The sequence below is a fragment of the Erpetoichthys calabaricus genome, chromosome 15 (genome assembly GCF_900747795.2).
Source record: "Erpetoichthys calabaricus chromosome 15, fErpCal1.3, whole genome shotgun sequence".
Lineage (NCBI taxonomy): Eukaryota > Metazoa > Chordata > Cladistia > Polypteriformes > Polypteridae > Erpetoichthys > Erpetoichthys calabaricus.
The window spans coordinates 8,229,259-8,249,170 of NC_041408.2; the positions used below are offsets into that span (position 1 = coordinate 8,229,259).

The 19,912-nt window shown below is 37.8% G+C and overlaps 1 protein-coding gene and 1 non-coding gene across 2 annotated transcripts; both read right to left on the reverse strand.

Moving 5' to 3' along the window:
- Window positions 1-1,339: 1,339 nt before the first annotated feature.
- Window positions 1,340-18,404, reverse strand: tcp1 (t-complex 1). The gene is made up of 11 exons (XM_051919299.1): window positions 18,249-18,404; window positions 14,710-14,795; window positions 13,215-13,343; window positions 10,738-10,835; window positions 10,399-10,509; window positions 8,005-8,186; window positions 7,615-7,741; window positions 3,895-4,070; window positions 3,002-3,125; window positions 1,758-1,950; window positions 1,340-1,528 (listed from the first exon to the last, which is right to left on the reverse strand). Exons 1-11 carry the CDS (start codon window positions 18,319-18,321, stop codon window positions 1,361-1,363), a joined length of 1,467 nt encoding a protein of 488 aa, XP_051775259.1. The 5' UTR covers window positions 18,322-18,404; the 3' UTR covers window positions 1,340-1,360.
- Window positions 10,207-10,345, reverse strand: LOC114666318 (small nucleolar RNA SNORA29). The gene has a single exon (XR_003718570.1). It is a non-coding gene; the product is annotated as a small nucleolar RNA SNORA29 (small nucleolar RNA).
- Window positions 18,405-19,912: the final 1,508 nt, after the last annotated feature.

The window sequence follows — 19,912 nt, forward strand, 5'->3', positions numbered from 1 at the left end:
CACACACACAGAGTCAGAGATATATATATTTATATATATACACACACACATACATATATATACATATTTTACATTACATACATACACAAGGTGAAACAAAAATAACTGGACTGAGCTTGGGGTTTTCATGGAAATATATCCTGTGAACAGCTCAGTTAGTATTTGCACAACAATCGCTACACGAGTTGTCGTGATATCATCGGGTGGGGAGAAAAAAAAAAAAAAAAAATCAATCAGCAAGACAAGACAATACTCCCGCACACAATGCTTTTTCCGTAAAGCAGTTTTTGACTGACAAACATTCCTGTCCTCGATCATCCTCCCTATTCACCCGATTTACCTCCCTGTGATTTTTACTTGTTCTTGAAAATCAAAAATGTGACCTGAAGGGAACACATTTTTCTTCAATGGATGAAGTGAAGACAAAAACGGCAAGCCTGCCGAAGAGCCTCAAGCAAGAACACTTCCAGCATTGTTTCAATCAATGGAAGATACATATGGAGCAGTGTAGAGATCGGGAGGGGGAGTGTATCGAAGGAGACAATGTTTAGAATGCTCCAAGTCATCAATATATATTTTTTTTATACCCAATCCAGTTATTTTTGTATCTCACCTCATTCATATATTTTATATAAATATATTTATATATAAATAATATATATAATATTCATTCATAGCATTCGTAGTCTGAATCACGATCCGATTGTATGGGTGGTTGCCTACTAATCTTAATACATAATTCGCCTGCCTGAAAAACCTTACAAGACCGACATCCAACCCAACATCGCAGCAGGCGGCGGATTTACGGCCGCAAAAATTCAAAGAGAAAGGCGACTTCGATTAAAGCTCTAGAGGCCTGAAAGGCGATTTCGACTACAGCCCGAGGCCTAATTACACATTCTGATTCAATTACGCATTCATTCAATACACCTACATCAGGTTTGTGGTGCTTATACTTATTACTATTCCATATTGTACTGGAACATTCATCATTCAATATTATACTATAGGCCTGGAAAATTCATCAACTAACAGTACAAGCCTGTACAGTAATGAGTAAAGCGGACTACAATCATTACAAAACAACTTCTTCGTTACTTATTTGTTCTTCATACACTGCTGACACAAACTCGTGCCCGTTTCATCTTACGTTGTCGAAACGGGCTCTTTGTCTAGTATATTATATATTATATATATAGTAGGCAACCACCCATACAATCAGATCGTGATTCAGACTATGAATGAATAAATATATTAGTTACATGATTATATTTATGCACATGTATTATAATATGTATCTGTACATACAGGGAAATCTGGCACGCACACACACACACTACTGTACAGAAAGTGTCACAACTTACCACTTGAGATTTTTTCGTTCTGGGTTCACTTGTGCCTCATTGTGAAAGGCACGCAATTTAGCAACCAGGTCAGTAGAGTCTTGTGCAGCATTCACTGCCAGGGTCTTGGGAATTACCAGGAGAGACCGAGCAAACTCGGCTATGGCCAGTTGCTCCCGAGAACCCTAACAAATAAAGCACATAAAATGCTACGTCATGAAGAAGACAGGGACTCCAAACCATTCACAAGTGTCTTATGGTAATGTGAACGTGATTATAAAAAAAAAAAAAGTGAAATGATGCAAAAACATTTAACATATCCCACCCTACACTGAAAATACGGTGGGGGGTTTCACTCAGTTTATGTGAATATAAAATATCAAAGTATTAAATATGCTATAAAAAAAAAAATACCATGCTGGTTGCATAGTTCTCAAGGTAAATCGACAAGGCAGCCTCCACTGCACCACCGCCAGGGACCAAGGACTTGGACTCCAGGACTCTCTTCACTACGCAGAGGGCATCATGAAGGGATCGCTCCATTTCGTCACACATGAAGTCATTTGCGCCTCTGAGGATGATGGAGGCTGATGTCCGAGCTTTAGTACTAAGATTCAGATGAGAAAGAATAACTGGAGATAGAATACTAAAGACACAAAAAACTACATAACCAACCAGCCTTAAATACTGAAGCATCATTGGACCACATGGACTGTGTTGCTCAGTGAAAGAGAAAATTAGTTTGGCTTAAACAAAGAACCCAAATATGGAGATGGGCAACATTGCATAGACACTCTGTTATGTTGCAGCCTTATACTAAAATCAAGCAGATTCAATTGTCTCCTCATTAAACACTCAACCAAAAACCGAAGTCGATGCTTGAAAAAAATATTAAAATTAAACACATCACACTGACATTCATTCAGACCTTTTGCTAGGATACTTTAAATTTGGCACAGGTGCATTTTATTCTATTTGTTTATCCCGGAGACGTTTGTATCCCTGGTTTGGAACCCAGCTGTGGTCATTTCAACTGAATGGGCTGATTTTGAAAGGCATACAGCCGTCTATAGAAGGTCCCACAGTAAAGAAAAAAACAAGTCAAGGGGCCACTGGAATATCCTGCAGAGCTTAGGAAGGCAGGATTGTGTTGAGGGGCACATGTCTGGGGATGTTACCAAAAAAAATTTTCCAAAACACTTAAGGATCCCACTGGAACTGGGCAATCATCGGAGAAGGGCCTAGGACCTGATAGTCACTCTGGCTAAGCTCTGGAGAACACGAGTGGAGATGGGGAAAAAACTTCCAGAATGACAACCATTACAGCAACTCTCCATCCATCTGGGAGTAACAGCAGAGTGGCCAGATAGAAGACTCTCCACAGTAAGAGACATATGGAAGGAGTTTGCAAAAAAGGCAACTAAAGGACATTCAGACTGCGAGATCAAGATTCAAGTGTTTAGCCTCGATTCTAAGTGTTGTGTGGAGTAAACTATGCAATAAAATTCCAACAGTGAACCATTGTGGTGGCAGAGTCTTGGGGTTTGTTTTTCAGTGGCAGATGCTGGGAGACTAGTGGAGGGGAGGTAAAGCTGAATGGAGCAAATATGAGAGAGTGAGACACTTAATGAAAAAGCAGACATCTTGAAGTGCCTTACTTCTTAATGAGGATAAGTTCATCGTCGCATATTCTTTCTTGTACCACTTCTTCAGCCTGTCCCACCATGGCAACTTCAAAACTTTCCTCCCCTTCTAGGTTACAGAGTGTGGAACAAATAGTAGCTGGAAGGGAGTAAGAAAATGGCATTTAAATTTTTAACAACTTAATTCAGCAGGATTCTCACTAACACTGTACTCATTACTATAGAGCCGATTTAGACACAAGCAATACTACAGATCGGTGCAAAACATTCGACAATTCAAAAAAAAAATCAAAAAACTCTTTGAAGGAATGGGTAGATAGCCAGCCGGTCAGGAGTTATCATCAGTACATTTGCCTTCTATGCATGTATGTGGCATTCACACTTTATAAAATGCAACTTAAATGCAAATGCTTGTTGTACTACTTAACCTGTATTCATTTATTTGCTTAACCAACACTTTTATCCGAAGCAACTTGTAAAGGAGGTCAATGCAATCAAGTAAACATCAGTCTGGGGGCTGTTTGAGAAACAAGTGCCATGGAAAGCAACTTCTTGATGTCCACTATATTGGAATATTTTTGCCATTCAAGAAAAGAAGAAGATGTTTTAATATGCAAGATCCAATCAGGGAAGGGTTACATAATAAGCAAAAACAAATCAGAGAAAGATTGTGTTTTCAAAACTGTTTTCACCCAGACACACCGCAACACAAAGCTGGCTTTATTAGAAGTCTACATTTTTTAAATTTTCTTTTCTTTTTTTTTTTTTTTTTTGGTGTTCAACATCAGGGTTGTGTGGATAAAGGGCGAAAACTGAAACTAATGCCCATGTTTTTTTTAAGGAAACCTGGTAGGGTGGAAGGAGTCTCAGTCTCCACAGTACATAGATGATACAGCAAAGCATCTTACCTCCAGTGGCCTTAGCAATGCGCTTCAAATCCCTTTTCAGAACCCTGCGCACTGCCATGGCACCCGCATCAACAAAGTACTTCAGGCACATGTCATCAATGCCACCAGTTGTTAAAACAACATTAGCGCCTGTGGCAAGAATTTTTTGAATCCTTTCTTTAGTAATATCAGACTCCCTGCAATAGAAGCAAAATAAAAGTCATACCTAAGAGCTTATCTGACCAGAATTAGTTAATCAAAAAATGAATGTCAAAATAATCATTCTCTTTTGAGATGTGCGAGTGAGAGACAACACTGGCTTTTAGATGTAGGCTGCGTATAACCCAGAAATAATGAGAAACCACATTAGCATGAAGTGTGGAAAAAGCTATCAAGATGAAACCACCTTCATGTCACTCCAGTGAATACCCAACAGGCCAAGAGAGTACACAGACCCAAGGTGCAAGGATCTATGCTAAAATATCTAAAAACATAAATCAAAATGAAAATAGCAAGTTATGAAAAGTAACAAGATTGAAAGTTCCACTTTTTGGTATAAAAACCAAAAAGGGTGTGTAGTTCCTAAGCTACCATAAAAAGTGCACAGACTCCTTCACTTGCACATATCAAGTAACACTCAACTTAAGAGCCGTTTCCTAGTTACACAAGATTCATAAATGTTTTACTAAATGATAGTGCATAAATCTATGGGAGGTTCCTATAACCCCCATCACTTGAATTGGTATACAGTGGAACCTTGGTTCAAGAACGTCTCGGTACACGTACAAATCGGTTTATGACCAAAATGTCCACCAAACTTTTGCCTCGGTTCACGACCACACACTCGGTATACGAACAAGCCAGTTTCCCTTTCAGTTTGTACATGTTCAGTCTCTCCCTGTGCATTTCCTGTGCAGGGAGCAAGAGAAAGAGAGCGCGACAGAAACACACACACAGGCAGCGCGAGAGAGAGAGGGGGCTGGACGCATAAGGTAGGAAGGCAGTTAAATAATGCACTGGGCTTGATTTTGTTTTCACTTCTGTGTACAGCGATCAGTTCGTAGCATGCATTGTTGCAATGTTACTTTTCTTGGTGGTTTATTAAATTAGATTTTTTCAAATGTTCATTTTTTCCCTGTGCTTAAAAATCACTAAAAAAAAAAAAAAAAAAAGCTGTTTTTAGCCAGCAGTTGGTAGCGCTATAGCACGAACTATTGCAGTGTTACTTTTCTCTGTTGTTCAAGGTTTTCTTAGTGTTATTCAATGTTTTTACATTTAGTTTACTATTACGCTGTGCATGGCTTAATTAACTATTTGTGCTTAAAAACTTTAAAAAATATATATTTACATACAGTTCGTATGGTCTGGAACGGATTAATTGTATTTACATACAATTCAATGGGGGAAATTGCTTCTGTTCACGACCAAATCGTTTTACGACCAGAGTTTTGGAACGAATTATGGTCGTGAACAGAGGTTCCACTGTACTCAAACTATTTCCAGCTTATCTGACTAAACATTATTCTCAGTTAGTGGTCAGCCTTGCCATGTGTAAGGTGTTGAGGGCACATGGTTTTAAACCGTGCCTATCGTGCTTTGCGTACCTTGTGTGCGTGTTTTGTGTGTCAAGTAACATGCAAGACAAAGCATTTAATTGTAAGTGCTGCGCCGTACGTTTAAAGCGTACAGAAGAAGTTAAGAACCTTTAAGTATAGAAACAACTAAAGTTTTACCAGAAAAGCTAAGTTTAGATAAGATACATTTTTTCTTTTTTTTGCCTTTTATTCTACATATGTAACAACTTTTTTCTTTATTCTTGTGTGGATTGTTTGCTTTAAATTCTCACTAAGTATTGTAAAAAGAACTTTTGGACCGAGTGATTTTTCGGCATGCGTTTTACCCATGCTTGAACTCTCCTTACACTCCTGCGGCTACACTAAATATCCCAGAATACCAAAGTAAAAACTTTTTTAGAAATTTTCAAAAAACACACACACTATAACATTGATACAAATATTCGGATAGAGAAGGCCCCACAGTTCAGAAAAACCACAGCCATGAGGTCAAAAGGAACTGCCTGCAGAGCTTAAAGAACTGGCAAAGTCTACACACATTTCTGCTGCACTGAAGTTTCTCAAGAACAGTGACCTCCCTCAATTCCTAAATAGGAAAAGACGAACATCCACTTTTCTTCAAGCTCTCCGCCAGAACTAAGCAATTGTGGAATAAGGAGGATAACAAAAGGTGACCAAGAAACTGCCAGAAAGACAACCGTGACTGCAACACTGCATTGATACTGTATTTATGGCAAGGCGGCCAGACGGAAGCCACAATTCAGTAAAATACATGTGGAAGCCTGATTGGAGAAGTGAAGGGGTTTGAATACTTTCAGAAAGCACTGTATTCGATGATGAAAAAAAATAAATAAAAAGGAAACATTTACCCGAGTTTTGGCTTCCCTTCACTTGTTTCCAGTTCGTTTTCGAATCAATTTTAAGATCCTTGTGTTTGTTTATAAATCCTTTAATGGCTGTGTCCCATTTTATTTGTCGGAACTAGTGCACCCTTATGTACCGTCTCGTCCTCTCAGGTCAGCAGACCGGATGCTTTTACTTGTTCCCAAGACACGATGCAAACTCCATGGTGATCGGGCTTTTTCAGATGCAGCTCCAAAACTCTGGAACAATTTTCTGTTGCACGTTAGGCAGGCCCCGTAACTTGCCGTCTTTAAATCTTATTTAAAAACACACTTTTACTCCCTGGCCTTTAACCCAGTAGGAGATGTTGACTGTGTACTTTTTATTATGAATCTCTTCAGCTCTTATGTGTGTTTCTTTAACTCTTTGGTTATTGTGTGTCTGATATGTTGGGTTTTTATTGTACAACACTTGTCTGCCTTGATGATGTTTTTTAAAGTGCTTTACAAATAAATAATTAAAAATAAAAAAATACATTTACAGGGAAATATTCTAGCTCTAAAGTGTCAAGTTTCTTTTGGCACTCAGAAAAACCAGTCAGGCTTATGCAGGGACGTACTCCATGTCATACACACAAAAGCTCATGAATGGCTCGCTCTGGTGACCCTTAGCTCACCTAAAATGATCACACTGTGCCTCTCGTAATAACCTGAACGTCAGCAGCTGGAAAGGAAAGGGTCACTGGCTGTCAAAATCAGGTATGTCATGTGCCCAAGTTACAAGGCTCAATTTTTTTTTTCTTATATATACACCTAAAAATATAAGCAATGACACCTTTCTTCACACTCTGAAGGGAGCCAACTTAAATGTTTTTGTGGATATGCCTTAATTTTAATTCAATTTAAAATCTGTAAGAGGGGTCAACAGTCAGCAACCAATACCACCTCATTTAAAAAAAAAATCCAAGCAAATTAGCTGTACTTTGCTCTAAAACAGAATTTTGTTTTTTCTGCAATGAGCAAAGATTACAACTACTTATCAACATTTTTCTCAAGGTAATAAAATGGCTGAATTTGTATTGTAAACCAATGTCAACAAAAAAAAACTTGTGCAGCCCCATAAAAAATGAAAACAACATGAAATACATTGTCAACACAGGTGTTACAGAGCAGGACATTACTATATCCCACGCGTATAACTGCACACACTATTGATGAAAAGTATGGCAGCAAATAAAAATGGGACATCTCTATCTCAAAAAAGGTTCACATATGCCCAAGATGTTTAAAATTAAAGCAGAAATGCACACATTAAACTTCAATACCTTTGTCTTATTTGGTCCAGCTTCTCAGGGTCACTGATAACAACTTGAACACCAAGTTTCATTTTTGTTTTCTGCAGACTAAAATCTAAGCAGGCAATCTTTGCATTGCTGATTCTCTTTAACATTCCTGGAGAAGACAAAAAGAACATTCTAAAACACTAATGTTTCAACACAATTAAAATGGACTATATGACCAAAGATTAAAAAAAGCTGTAAACAGAACATAACTTCACTTTACTTTAAAAATACCTAGCATAGACCAAACAAACTGGCAATAACACTCAAACAATAAATGACTTTAAATGAATAAAGCTTCTTCCAAGACAATCACAAAGGATGCTGCAGAACAGATGCAGAGATACAAACAAAAAATTCAAAAAGGACACTAACCTTGAGAGCCCACACGACAGTTCAGGGCATATCCATTTACAAGGATGCTCTCTTTCTGACTGCGACCGTGAGCTTTTAGCACATTGATGGAGTTGATTGGATAGCGAGCTTGCCCCTTTGAATCTGAAAACTTGACAGCAAGGGAAGCATCTACCACCATGTTGGCAAAAAAATCTGCATCACTGAGCATGAATGTCAAGGCTATAAAACACACTTTGGATTTTAAAATGAACTTAAACCCCCTAGTGCAGGGGTCCTGAATCACAGTCCTGGAGGGTCACAGTGGCTGCAGGTTTTTGCTCTAACCCAGTTGCTTAATTAGAGAGCAATTCTTGCCACTAATTTAATTTCATGGCTTGTTAGTTCTTTAACTTTGCTATGTCGGGTCATTCTCACATCCTAGATTTTCTTCCCCTTTTTAAGGAGATCATCCAAATGATTTGAAGGCTAAGATGGATAAGTAATTCTCAGTCTTTCACTTTTTTCTCTTCACTTTCCTTCCAAGTATTTAATTAAACCCAACGGTGCATAATAAATACACAAAGGCATAAATGGTAACAAGCTAAATGGAGAAATGCTGGTCTTTAATGAGCAAGACAACTAAAGTGAAGCAAAAGTGTTACTTGAGCAATAAGAGCTTCTTATTAAACAATTGGGATGGAGCAAAAACCTGCAGCCAATGCAGCCCTCCAGGGCCGTGATTGAGGACCCCTGCCCTAGTGCAAAAAACTCATACCAGGTGAAAAAAATAACTTCAAAATTGCCCACAGATGTTTTTACATACATTTTAGTTGATATACTGAAATAAACACTCTGCTAAAGCCATGAAACTATTCATGTTTTCTTCAAATATTTAAAAAAGGTACAAATACATTACACAGGCCCTGGGCCAACAGTCTAGCATCAATGCCTTCTTCCAACAGTAAAATTTCTAATGAAGGAAAATTGACAATGAAAAAACATTAACCAGATCTGCAGTTTGAATTGTCACTAATAAGGGAGAATACATTTGTCTAATGCTGCAGTGATTAAAAGTAAGTGGATTGAAGTGTACAGGTTTTCATTTGTGAAATTAATCATGCCAATATGTGGTGAAATAAGACAAGTTCAACCACTTAACTACATTCCAAGAGCATGTGGTGCTTCTGTCACAAAAAGATGATGGCTAACAAAAGTATGCTTTTAATAAAACAAAAATGTTGTCCTACTCATCCTTGCCTATTTGATGACATCAAGTGGTCAAGATAAAGAACTAAAGAGATGCCTTCAGTTTGAGTGTAAGTCTGAAGTAGCTTATTATTGACCTCACTATCAGTAGCTACAACAAATACATGGAGAATATCAGCCGACCTGAAGATTAAAAATCAATGTTCTCACAGATAAAAATCATTCTGATCCTACACAGAAAATGTCATTTATATACAGGTCTTTTGTAGCATGTACAATATTTGTAAAATATTACTAAACTTTTAATTAAAATTTGTAAAGAAAAAAAAAAAGCTTAAGTAAAACAAAGAGAAGAGGATTTTTGGTGACAGTAGCTGAGCACTTTTACATTTTAGTAGCTTTACTTCTGTATCATATTGAACGTCAAATTCAAGCTCATTTCATATCAAAAACCACACTTTCATACCTCATTACCATGGACAAATTAAAAAACTGATTACAAATAATGAAAAGAAATAGTGCCAATATTAAAATGAAATGACATTACTTGTATACTAAAAGTCTTAAAGTACCAAATCTACTACATAATAATAGAATGCTATGGTCTGTGTGTCCAGTTGCTCAGAGCAATCCAACTGGCTGGTTTGGCTTTGGTGACATGATTGATTGAGGAAGTGCGAGATACACAGAGTAAAGCATAGGAGGCACAGCGGGGAAACCTGGAAAGTATAAAAAGAGACAATCGAGGCATTTTGAAAATAACGACAGAGTTGGAGAAACAGGCTTTATTGGAAAGCGCTTCAGAGGGAGTGATGGGCAAGAGGTTCAGACCCCCAAGAATACAGAGAAAAGGCGCTAAAGGTACACAAAGGACAAGAGATAAAGATTTAAAAATTTATTCTGGCTAGTCTTGTATAATACTGGAAAAACCAGAAACAAAAAAGTAAAACCAAACAAAGCACACTTCAAAAACTTGGAGCGGCTTCCAGGATAAATGAATCAGATACATCAGTTGAAAGTGTAAATATCAAACCTAATGTCTTGTCCTGTCATTTCATATAGAAGAGGTGGTTTATGATGCCAGACTCTTCTTCAGACAATGGCAGAGATTCTCTTTCCCATTAGCATAGCCACTCAACCTGCTAGATCGGATGAACGGTACTAAAATGGGAATTGAACTTAGTTGCTATCACTCACAAGAGGAAAAAACAGTTTACTTAAGGATACATTCCAATGATTTTGGAAGACATTGCTGTTTTTGCTGCATTGATAAGACAGTCTTTTCCTAGTTCATCAGTGTTAATTGTCAAGTTCTCATTAATGTATCGCACTGCCTCCCTGAATACAAGCAACAAATTAGCAAGCAATTCAAATTTTATTAAGTCTACATTCAATGATTCATTAAACTATGATCATTTATTGAATTTTACTTAACATCTCCCAACCCTCTTCAGATTAGCACCAAAAGTAAACAAGGGTTACAAGCAGTAAAAGTATTATAACAATAAAAACAAACCAAATTAGCTGATCAAAACTAGGAAGGTTTCATACAAACTAAAAACTTACTTGCAAGCTAGGCGATAGCCACTGATTATAGATGTTGGGTGAATTTTCTGTTTCACAAGTTCATCAGCACTTTTCAACAGCTCAGCAGCAATGATAACCTGAAAACCAAATAAATTGTAAGGAAAGGACTGAAAATGACTGTTTATAACCATCTTCACAAGCAAAGGACATAAAATGCACGTCTAAACAGGCTTTCAATTTTGCTCACTGTCAGAATGGTTATGTAGTTTAACAGCAATACCAACTTAGCACTGTTTCAGAGAAAAACAGATAATCAACTTCTCCAGAGATCCAAGTGTAGACAGACTTAAAATTTTGAACGAAAATGTTTATCACTGAGAGTTTCAGGCAGCTTAGATGATCTGCTACTGCTTTAAAAATAGTTTTCATTTAAATCAGTTTACATTAATTTACTCATTTAAAATTTACTTCGATTTAACACCAATACAGTTTCAAAAAAATATGAATAATCTTATTACAGGTACCTCATTTCTTTCATTTTTATGTACTAATTTTGTACTAGCAATTCTCTGCGGTTCTGCCCATGTAGTAGTGAAACAGGACAAACTTTAAAAAATAAATAAATCAATAAAAAGGTATTACTAGCTAAGCAGAGGCCAGGTATGCTCCAAAACACAGAGGCAGACCGACTCCCCACTCCTGACATCACGCTTTGCCCTCCTCTCGGCCCACAGCCTCTGTCTCAGACTAGCGCGAATATCACTCCTGCAAGGGTTTAGTGCGATGAGAAGTCGCAAAATCAACCGGAATGTTCAAGCAAATTCTAGAAAAGAAAACCCAATCAATCTGAAGTAGTTCTCTCGTTTGCTAGCTAAGCGGAGTTAAGATTCACCCCGAGGCTGGAGCGTGAGTGAGTGAGTAAGGGCCCCGCCCCTCTCCCCGCTGTGTGTCTCTCGGATTTGCACAAATAAATCAGTACCATAAGTGAACTATGATACTTGGCGCAATGAGAGAAGTCGCAAAATCAAGTGGAACAATCAAGCAAATTATAGAAAAAGAAAAAAAAAAAAATCTACATCCGTTAAGTAGTCCTCTCGTAAAATATGGACAGGCATTGGGGAGATATAGATAATGTGAGAAAGAGAGAAATGAACATGAACTACCAAAAAAAAAAAAATGGGCAGCAGCAGAGTGAAAAGTATAAACAAATAGGGCTGTGGAGTCTGAAGCAATTATTGTGTTACTTGAGGCTGAAAAAAAAATGTACCGACTGACTAAATGTAAATTGTAATATAATGTGCTAAAATGTTCAATTTTACACACAGCACTTCAACTAAACATTTTAAGAACACATTTTAATTAATATTAAAAATTGATTTCTAGTTTTGCACATTTCAAAATATTACACATTTATGGTAGTTTAAGCCCCATGTACAAATTCACAATGGCAAAAAGTTTTAACAAAGTTTTTAAACAATTTACAATCAGAATAAATGGGAAATATCTGTATGAGTGCATTAAAGGAGATAAGAGAAAATGTATGTGATGCAAAAATCAGCACTTTTACAAGTTCTTAAAAGAAACATGCTTAGAAGAACATCAAGTTTTAAAATAGCACTTCTAGCGTCTTCATCCAAAGTGTTAGCTGTACGTGAAGAGATGAAATGCCTTGTATCTTACAGGCCTTGTGCTTTCCATGTATACATTAGCCTAATAACAAGGAGTCCGAGTCAGTGACACCATAAAACCTTTGACTTTGACAATGACTCCAATTTGTGTACCTACTTCACAGCCCTACATGAAATTCTACAAAGTTGATTGACTCTTCATTCTTCTACCAAAGACGTGCTAATCTGTGTTAAACTGCATACAATTCAAAGCTTGATGCAGCTGACTATATTGCATTCTACAAAGTACAGCATGCCTAGGTATTATCTGAAGTATGACACTGTACTTTAACAATCTAGAGGCTGCAGCAACACATTCCTTAAGAAGCAAAGCAGAGGACCCTTTTAGTTTACTTGCATGCATATTAAAATGTCACTTAATTTATAGACTTGTTCAATGATCTAGGTAGCACAAACCATACTAAAGCAGATGGTGCCACGCTTGGAAAATCTAACAAACTTAAATTCACTGATCAAACAACAATATAAATGTGCAATTGCAAAAGAGAAAACTACTTCAATAGATTTTGGTTTTTACTTTACAAAAGCTTTATTAAAGAAATCTGAAGCTAATTTTAAAAAAGTGATATTTAAATGAGCATATATACATGTAAACACTTTATACGAGAATGCCATAAAAAAAATCTCCTTTTCCTTTAAACAGTAACAGTAGTCTTACAACTATCACCATGGCATCACCATCAACCAACTAAGGCATTAGCATGGGAAAAATCAAAGTCAAAGTCAAACTGAAAAAAGGAAACTAAATGTAAATTAGTTGCCGTTGTTCCAGTCTTCCAATGATCTCTGAGCATAATGTACAGTCAAAGTAACGTGTGTGCTGCTTACCACAGATGTTGTTCCATCGCCTACTTCCTTATCCTGCAAATCAGCCAGTTCACAAAGAACTTTAGCAGCAGGGTGCTCCACCTCCAGAAGCTTCAAAATAGTCGCTCCATCATTCGTAATGGTCACATCCTGTTGGGAGAACAGAACACACATTAGTACAATCTGTTATGGTACTTTTAAAAATATCACATGCACAGGGAAAAAAAAAAAAGATTTATAAGGAGACAAGTTATCAGCTAGCAATGGCTTTCTGTTTAATGAAATGGAACTGATCATAATGCAAATGCATTGCCATAAAAAATGTATTTTAGCAGATATTGTGTGTGGCCAAGGATGTAAGAATTACTGCCCTGCACAGGTATTTAAATGAGAGCAACAGGGAAAAATACAAAATACAGCATACACTCAGTCATGTGTGATATTAAAAACTACTACTTCAGAAAAAAAAAAAAGCACAATATACAGGTTAAAATATTTAGGATCTGAACCTTGCTAAACATATACACAACAGGAAAAAAAAAAAAAAAAAAAAAAAAACAACTCATCAGTGTATCGTATAGGCCTATTAATCTTTGGGGCACCATTTCCTCAAATAACTTTATAGCTTTTTACAAGAAAAACTTTAGCTGTGCACTCAATGAGGCGTATGGCCTAAACACTAAAACTTTCTATAAAAGTGACAATATTAACTCATATTTGCAGAGTATCTTAAATGACACACAGTTACGAAATGACATTCTCCTTAGATGCACAGTAAACTTCATGCCTTGCTGAAGTAATGGAGGGGGAGATTCTCCCACATATGAGTTTTTCAAGCAGATGTTCAAGTAACAGTCAAACATAAAGCAAACTTTGTATAATGTGCACCAAAGGCAATATTTTTGCCTATGTCGAAAAACGATATGGCACATATATAGATGGGAGAGGTACTTAATTTTTTAAAAAGATGGCCATGCAATGTTTTAGCAAACTTGAGACAAGCACACTGCCTAAACACCACTGGTGTCAGGGTGTGACATGGGGGAATATGGATTTGTCAGACGAAATACTGTACAGTACTTGTATGTAACACAGTAAAATCAGAACAAAATTAACATACATAGATGAGCACTTTTTACCTAAATATGGTCCATGTGTGCACACAAGGCCTTTAGACACGTGAGCAGCTAAAATCTTAGAGACAGCATAATGAGCTACTTTTTAAGCAAAGCATCCACAAAATGTCTTTACTAAGAAGCAGTGTTCCTGGGAAAATTCAATAATAAAGGTTATAGTAAGTTGGAGAGTGCTAAAATTTTTTTTACAATGTGTTGCCCCCTCAAAATCATAGCACACATCATAACAGAATTTAATTCTCATGTGCTGTTTAATTCAACACAAAAGGCTAAAGCAAATGGTGTTCATTTAAGAAAAAGGTTAAAGATGTCTGCTAAAGAATAACTGATGTATGACAAAGTGTGTACCATGTGTGTATATAAAATCCTGAAACACTTACACCAATATCATCCACCAACATCTTATCCAGGCCAACCGGACCAAGAGAGCTTTTCACAATATTGGCAATTGATGCTGCAGCCATAACTGAAAGAGACGGACAAGTCATTTTTAAAAAAAATCGACAAGATATTAATTAAAAATATCTAACTAGAAAACACTGAACTCTGAAATAACCCCCCCCACACACACCATTATAATCATATACAATGGAAAAAAATGATATACAAATTATTTTCATAATACTGCATTTCTGCAAATGAACATCAAGAGTGATAAAACTAACTACAATACAGGTGGGAATTGTTATTCACTCCACACAAAAAAAAAAGCATTTTTAACTAACAGTTGGGAACATTCTTCATTTGGGGGCTGTATGGCAGAAGAGTGGTTAGTGTTGCTTTCTCACAGAGCCAGATTCCACATGTCTATGTGGGTTTTCCTTCCATGCCACGCCTGACATACTGCTTAGGTTAACTAATGACTCAAATGGCCATGTATGTGAATGTGTGCACAAGTACACCATGTAATCGACTAGCCTGTCCAGGGTCGACTTCTGTTTTGTACCTGATCCTGCCAAGGTTAGCTGCTCTGGTCCCTAGTGAAGCCAAATTGGATTAAGTGAGAATATCATGTTATGGTTACATTTTTCAGCATCCCATCCATACTTGGGTATTGAAGATACGTTTGCTTAAGTGACAAGTATTTGACCTCAGAGGAGAAACTCAGTACTCTTCTAGCAGTAGACATACTTTGTCCCCGTATGGCTATTCTAGCAAGTGTGCAAGTTAATACCCAACTAACATCTGTCACTTATTTACTCTAAAGGTGTACCAGGAGTAGTACTATGTATTAGGAGGAAGACTCAGCTGGAGGACTCTCTCAATCACATGGCGTAGAAAAGTTTCATGATGAAAACATTTATAATATTGAACCGTGTGTTACAAGCCATGCTCAAAAACTATTATTTTCTGAATTACAAGTTATGATGTTACTTCTGTTCATTGCATGTCACAAGAATTGCAGGTGGGCATTCTGGGAGAAATGCAAAGTCCCTTTAGAATTAAAACAAGCTTTTTAATGAAAATAAAAACAAAAGCATAAAGTGTGCAGTGCATCAGTCCAAATAGAATGACTATAAAAATAGTTTTTCCACACCCCCCCCATTTAGTACTACGGAAAGAGGAGAGTCATCAACATTACTACTACAACTCTGCTTGCTTACATTGCACAATTTGTCTCACCAATTTGGAGGGCACAGATAGGACATGAAACTAGGCAGTCTGTGTTTGCAGTCTGTCTGTCTCATTTAACCGAAATTTGAGCCTTAGCTCCTTACCACCATAGCTCTCAATATTATAATAAACAGGACTGCCCTTATGTGGAATGGACACTTACCCTGGCAAGGACATAACCAAGCAAGAACTGGAGTCAGTCCATCGCAGGCAGATTGTCATAAACCGTGGGTGTAATTTAAATTCAGCTTAATTTTGTACAGCGCACTTCCCGGAGTGCAGGCTTTGAAACAATTGCGCGTGGCCTTCATTTTCTACCATTTACTTTTACTTACTTGGCTGATGCCATTATCAAGGCCAACTTGCAACATCTCAGAAACAATTGGTTATATTCCTTTGTTTTTCCAATTGGAGCACAGGAAGATGAAGTGAGTTATTCATGGTCACATGGTCATAGCGTCAGTAGCAGGATTTGAACCTTCAACCCTAGGGTTTGAAGTGCAAAGCCTCAACCACTACATCCCTAAATTAAACTAAACGCACAATTTGTTTCTCATAACCCTTTAACAATAACCGAGCTACCCACTCTATTTCAAAATGTGGTGGCTTTGGTACATTGCTTATTATTATCAACTCAGTTATTACATCTTGGTAAAAAAAAATTGGATTTAGAAACTTAAAAAGAAGATGTGGATGTTAACTGCTCCATTTATACAAACCAACCAGAAATGGTTCACAATCTCTTTTGACATTGTCAGTACATTAAAAACTGTGGCGAGTTACCTCTAAATTTATTACTGTCAAACTGAATAATGACTTTATAAATATGAACTGTACAGATTTCTGAATTACAACAGAATATGCTATTAACCTGATAATGCTGGCCTAACATGAACATGTGTGTAAATATTCATCTAAGAAACCTCTTTACCGTGTTTTGTCAGGAATGTGAAATCTTTCTCAAACTTATTACATTGTATGCAAACAAAAAAAAATTGTACTAGTTTGCAGTAGATTCAAGCTTTCTGTACGTTTATTGCCATTTTATATCAGTACCTTTTAAAAAGTAGCTATCCTCTGCAAATCTGTACAGAACTGATGTAAACTTAAATGGTCTGTGCAGCTGTTTTTCTTTCAATAAAAAAAAAGCTTGCATATTGAAATCTGTTATTTGGCTTGACTTCTCATTACTGTACAGCTATAATTGCTAACATGGTACTTACACCTAGTAACAGAAAAAACTGACGCGCACCTAAGTAAAAACCAACGCAAAATTGAGAACTTCTGGTGATGCCACCTCTACTTGGCATCAAGTCTCAATGCAGATTCCCTTCGTGTGTGTGGTTCAGAGTTTGTGGAACGGGCTGCCAACCTCCATTCGTACTGCCGATTCCCTCAATGTATTCAAGTAGCAACTGAAGACCCATCTGTTTTGAGTATGTGACCAACTGAGAGAGAAAAAAAACACTTTGCGCTGCTTTAAAATTCTTGGCTATTTAAGTGTAATTACTTTATTGATTGTAAATGTTCTTGAGTTATTAGATCTTTTCACTTGCAGCAGTCAACTTTTGTTACCTGTCTCGTTACAATTGCTGAACAAACAGGCCCGAGCCTAATGTTACTCGATTATGAATACCTCTATTGTATTGTAAGTCGATTTGGATAAAAGCGTCTGCTTAACAATTTATTGTATTGTAAGTCGATTTGGATAAAAGCGTCTGCTTAACAATTAAATGTAAATGTAGACTTCTTGAAGAAGCAATCTGGTACCCTCTCTGGGGCAGAATTCGAACCGACATCATTAAAGTTGGAGTCAGTCTCTACACTCACAGCGCCACCTTGATCCGAGTCATATTACTGGCGGCTGATCTTAACGTCAAAAAAAAAATGTACATCAATGAATACCAGAATTAGAAAAGGGCCGCAGATAAGGCATCGGAATGGATGTTAGACCGACACCGAACCCGGAGTGATGGCCGCCGCCCTATCGCGATGCTAAATAGGGGATTTTTTTTTTTAATATTACACCCTCTTATTCTAACATACTCAGTAGTTTCGGTGATAACAATGCTATGTTTAAGATCGAAGACAGGACGTCTGAACAAAACAAAAAGGTTGAGCGGTAGCATTACACTACTTCCTCTAGAAGATAAAGGGCTTATACAGACAGCTAAGCGCCCCGCACGTGTAGCGGCTCACCGGTATCCGCATACAGCCCTCCAACGTACTCCGCGCACGTATTGGCAACAAAAACTCCACCGGCTCGTAACCAGAAAGTAAAATGTTGAGAGCAAGACATTCTTACCATTTTGCGTGCGAACAGAATCGCCGCTGGTCCTCTGACCAAGCACGCTGAGCGGACCCTCCATCAACGCCATCTTGGCCAGTCAGAAGGCTGACTCCGCGGTGCTCCCTGGGTAACGGTCTGCCCCTGCAAAGGATTGTGGGGACTCTTAGAAACTACGAGAAAGTCCAAATGCATTTTGGGAAAAAGAAAAAAAAAAACTTCAAACGGAAGGTCGGGACAGCTACTGACTTTTAAGCGCTAACAATGAAGGAGGTAAGAGTATTCGTGAAAGAGAAGGTTACATTCCTCGTCTTTTAAATTGGTTTTCAGACCCCACTCGCACTCAACAATCTGTTGCTGCCATCTACAGGATGGAGATTTACACTGTTCTTTCAAATATAAGAGGCAACGAGGTGGTGTGGTGGTTAGCGCAGCTGCTCGTCTGGTTTAGAAGTCTATCAACCGGCAGCATTCGATTAGTAAGTCGAACGACCTTACTTAGAAACTTCCATCCATCCATCCATTTTCCAACCCGCTGAATCCGAACACAGGGTCACGGGGGTCTGCTGGAGCCAATCCCAGCCAACACAGGGCACAAGGCAGGAAACAATCCTGGGCAGGGTGCCAACCCACCGCAGGACACACACAAACACACCCACACACCAAGCACACACTAGGGCCAATTTAGAATCGCCAATCCACCTAACCTGCATGTCTTTGGAATGTGGGAGGAAACCGGAGCGCCCGGAGGAAACCCACGCAGACACGGGGAGAACATGCAAACTCCACGCAGGGAGGACCCGGGAATCGAACCCAGGTCCTAGAAACTTCAATTTTTTAATTTTTTTTACAATTATATAGCCAAAATGCATACATTCACTGTTAAAAATTTGGACACACCCAGAAATTATAATGTTTTTGATCCAAATTGATAGTTTTCTTTATAAAAATACCATAATAAATTGATTTTAAAATACCACCTGGGCATTAGTAGTGATTTTAATGGCTGATACTCCTTGAAATGACTGCAAAACCCCATATTCAGCAGCCATTCCTTCAGTGTCCTAATGGTCAGCTCCCTTTAGCTTATCCTTAATTAGTCAGTTTAATTGCAAATTGTTTATTACATAAAACTAGCATTGCATTAGCACCATTGAAGCCAGCTATTCTGTTCACACGGGTTGCTAAGTACTGCCATTCCAAAAGTGTAGTCCTCGGTTCAAAAATGACAGCTTTCTCAAGAAAAATGTCAGCCTATTTTTTCTTTAACTGAATAAAGACTAGCAAGGGGCTGAAGATTTCATACAAAGCTGTCTATTACTGTCGTGAGAGAAGAAAGTGAACTCGATCTGACCAAAGCAGAAAAATAAGGAGGAGGCCGAGACACACAGCACTATAAGAGGAGAAGGACATCTGAGTGTGTAGTGTGAGAAACAAACACCCTACAAATCCTCCCTTGCCTTTTTCACTAAATACACACCAAATACCAGTGTCACGTGCAACAGAAAAAAGCTACAGCTGAAACAGGCAGGTTAAAAAGACCAAAATGGGCAAACAAACACAGATATTGGACAGAAAATGACTGGTCAGTGTCCCGTATGTAGCTTTTCTTCCTCTTGTTTTCATCCCCCATACAACTGCATTACTGCCACCAGTGTGTATTGTGGACACAAAGCAGGATG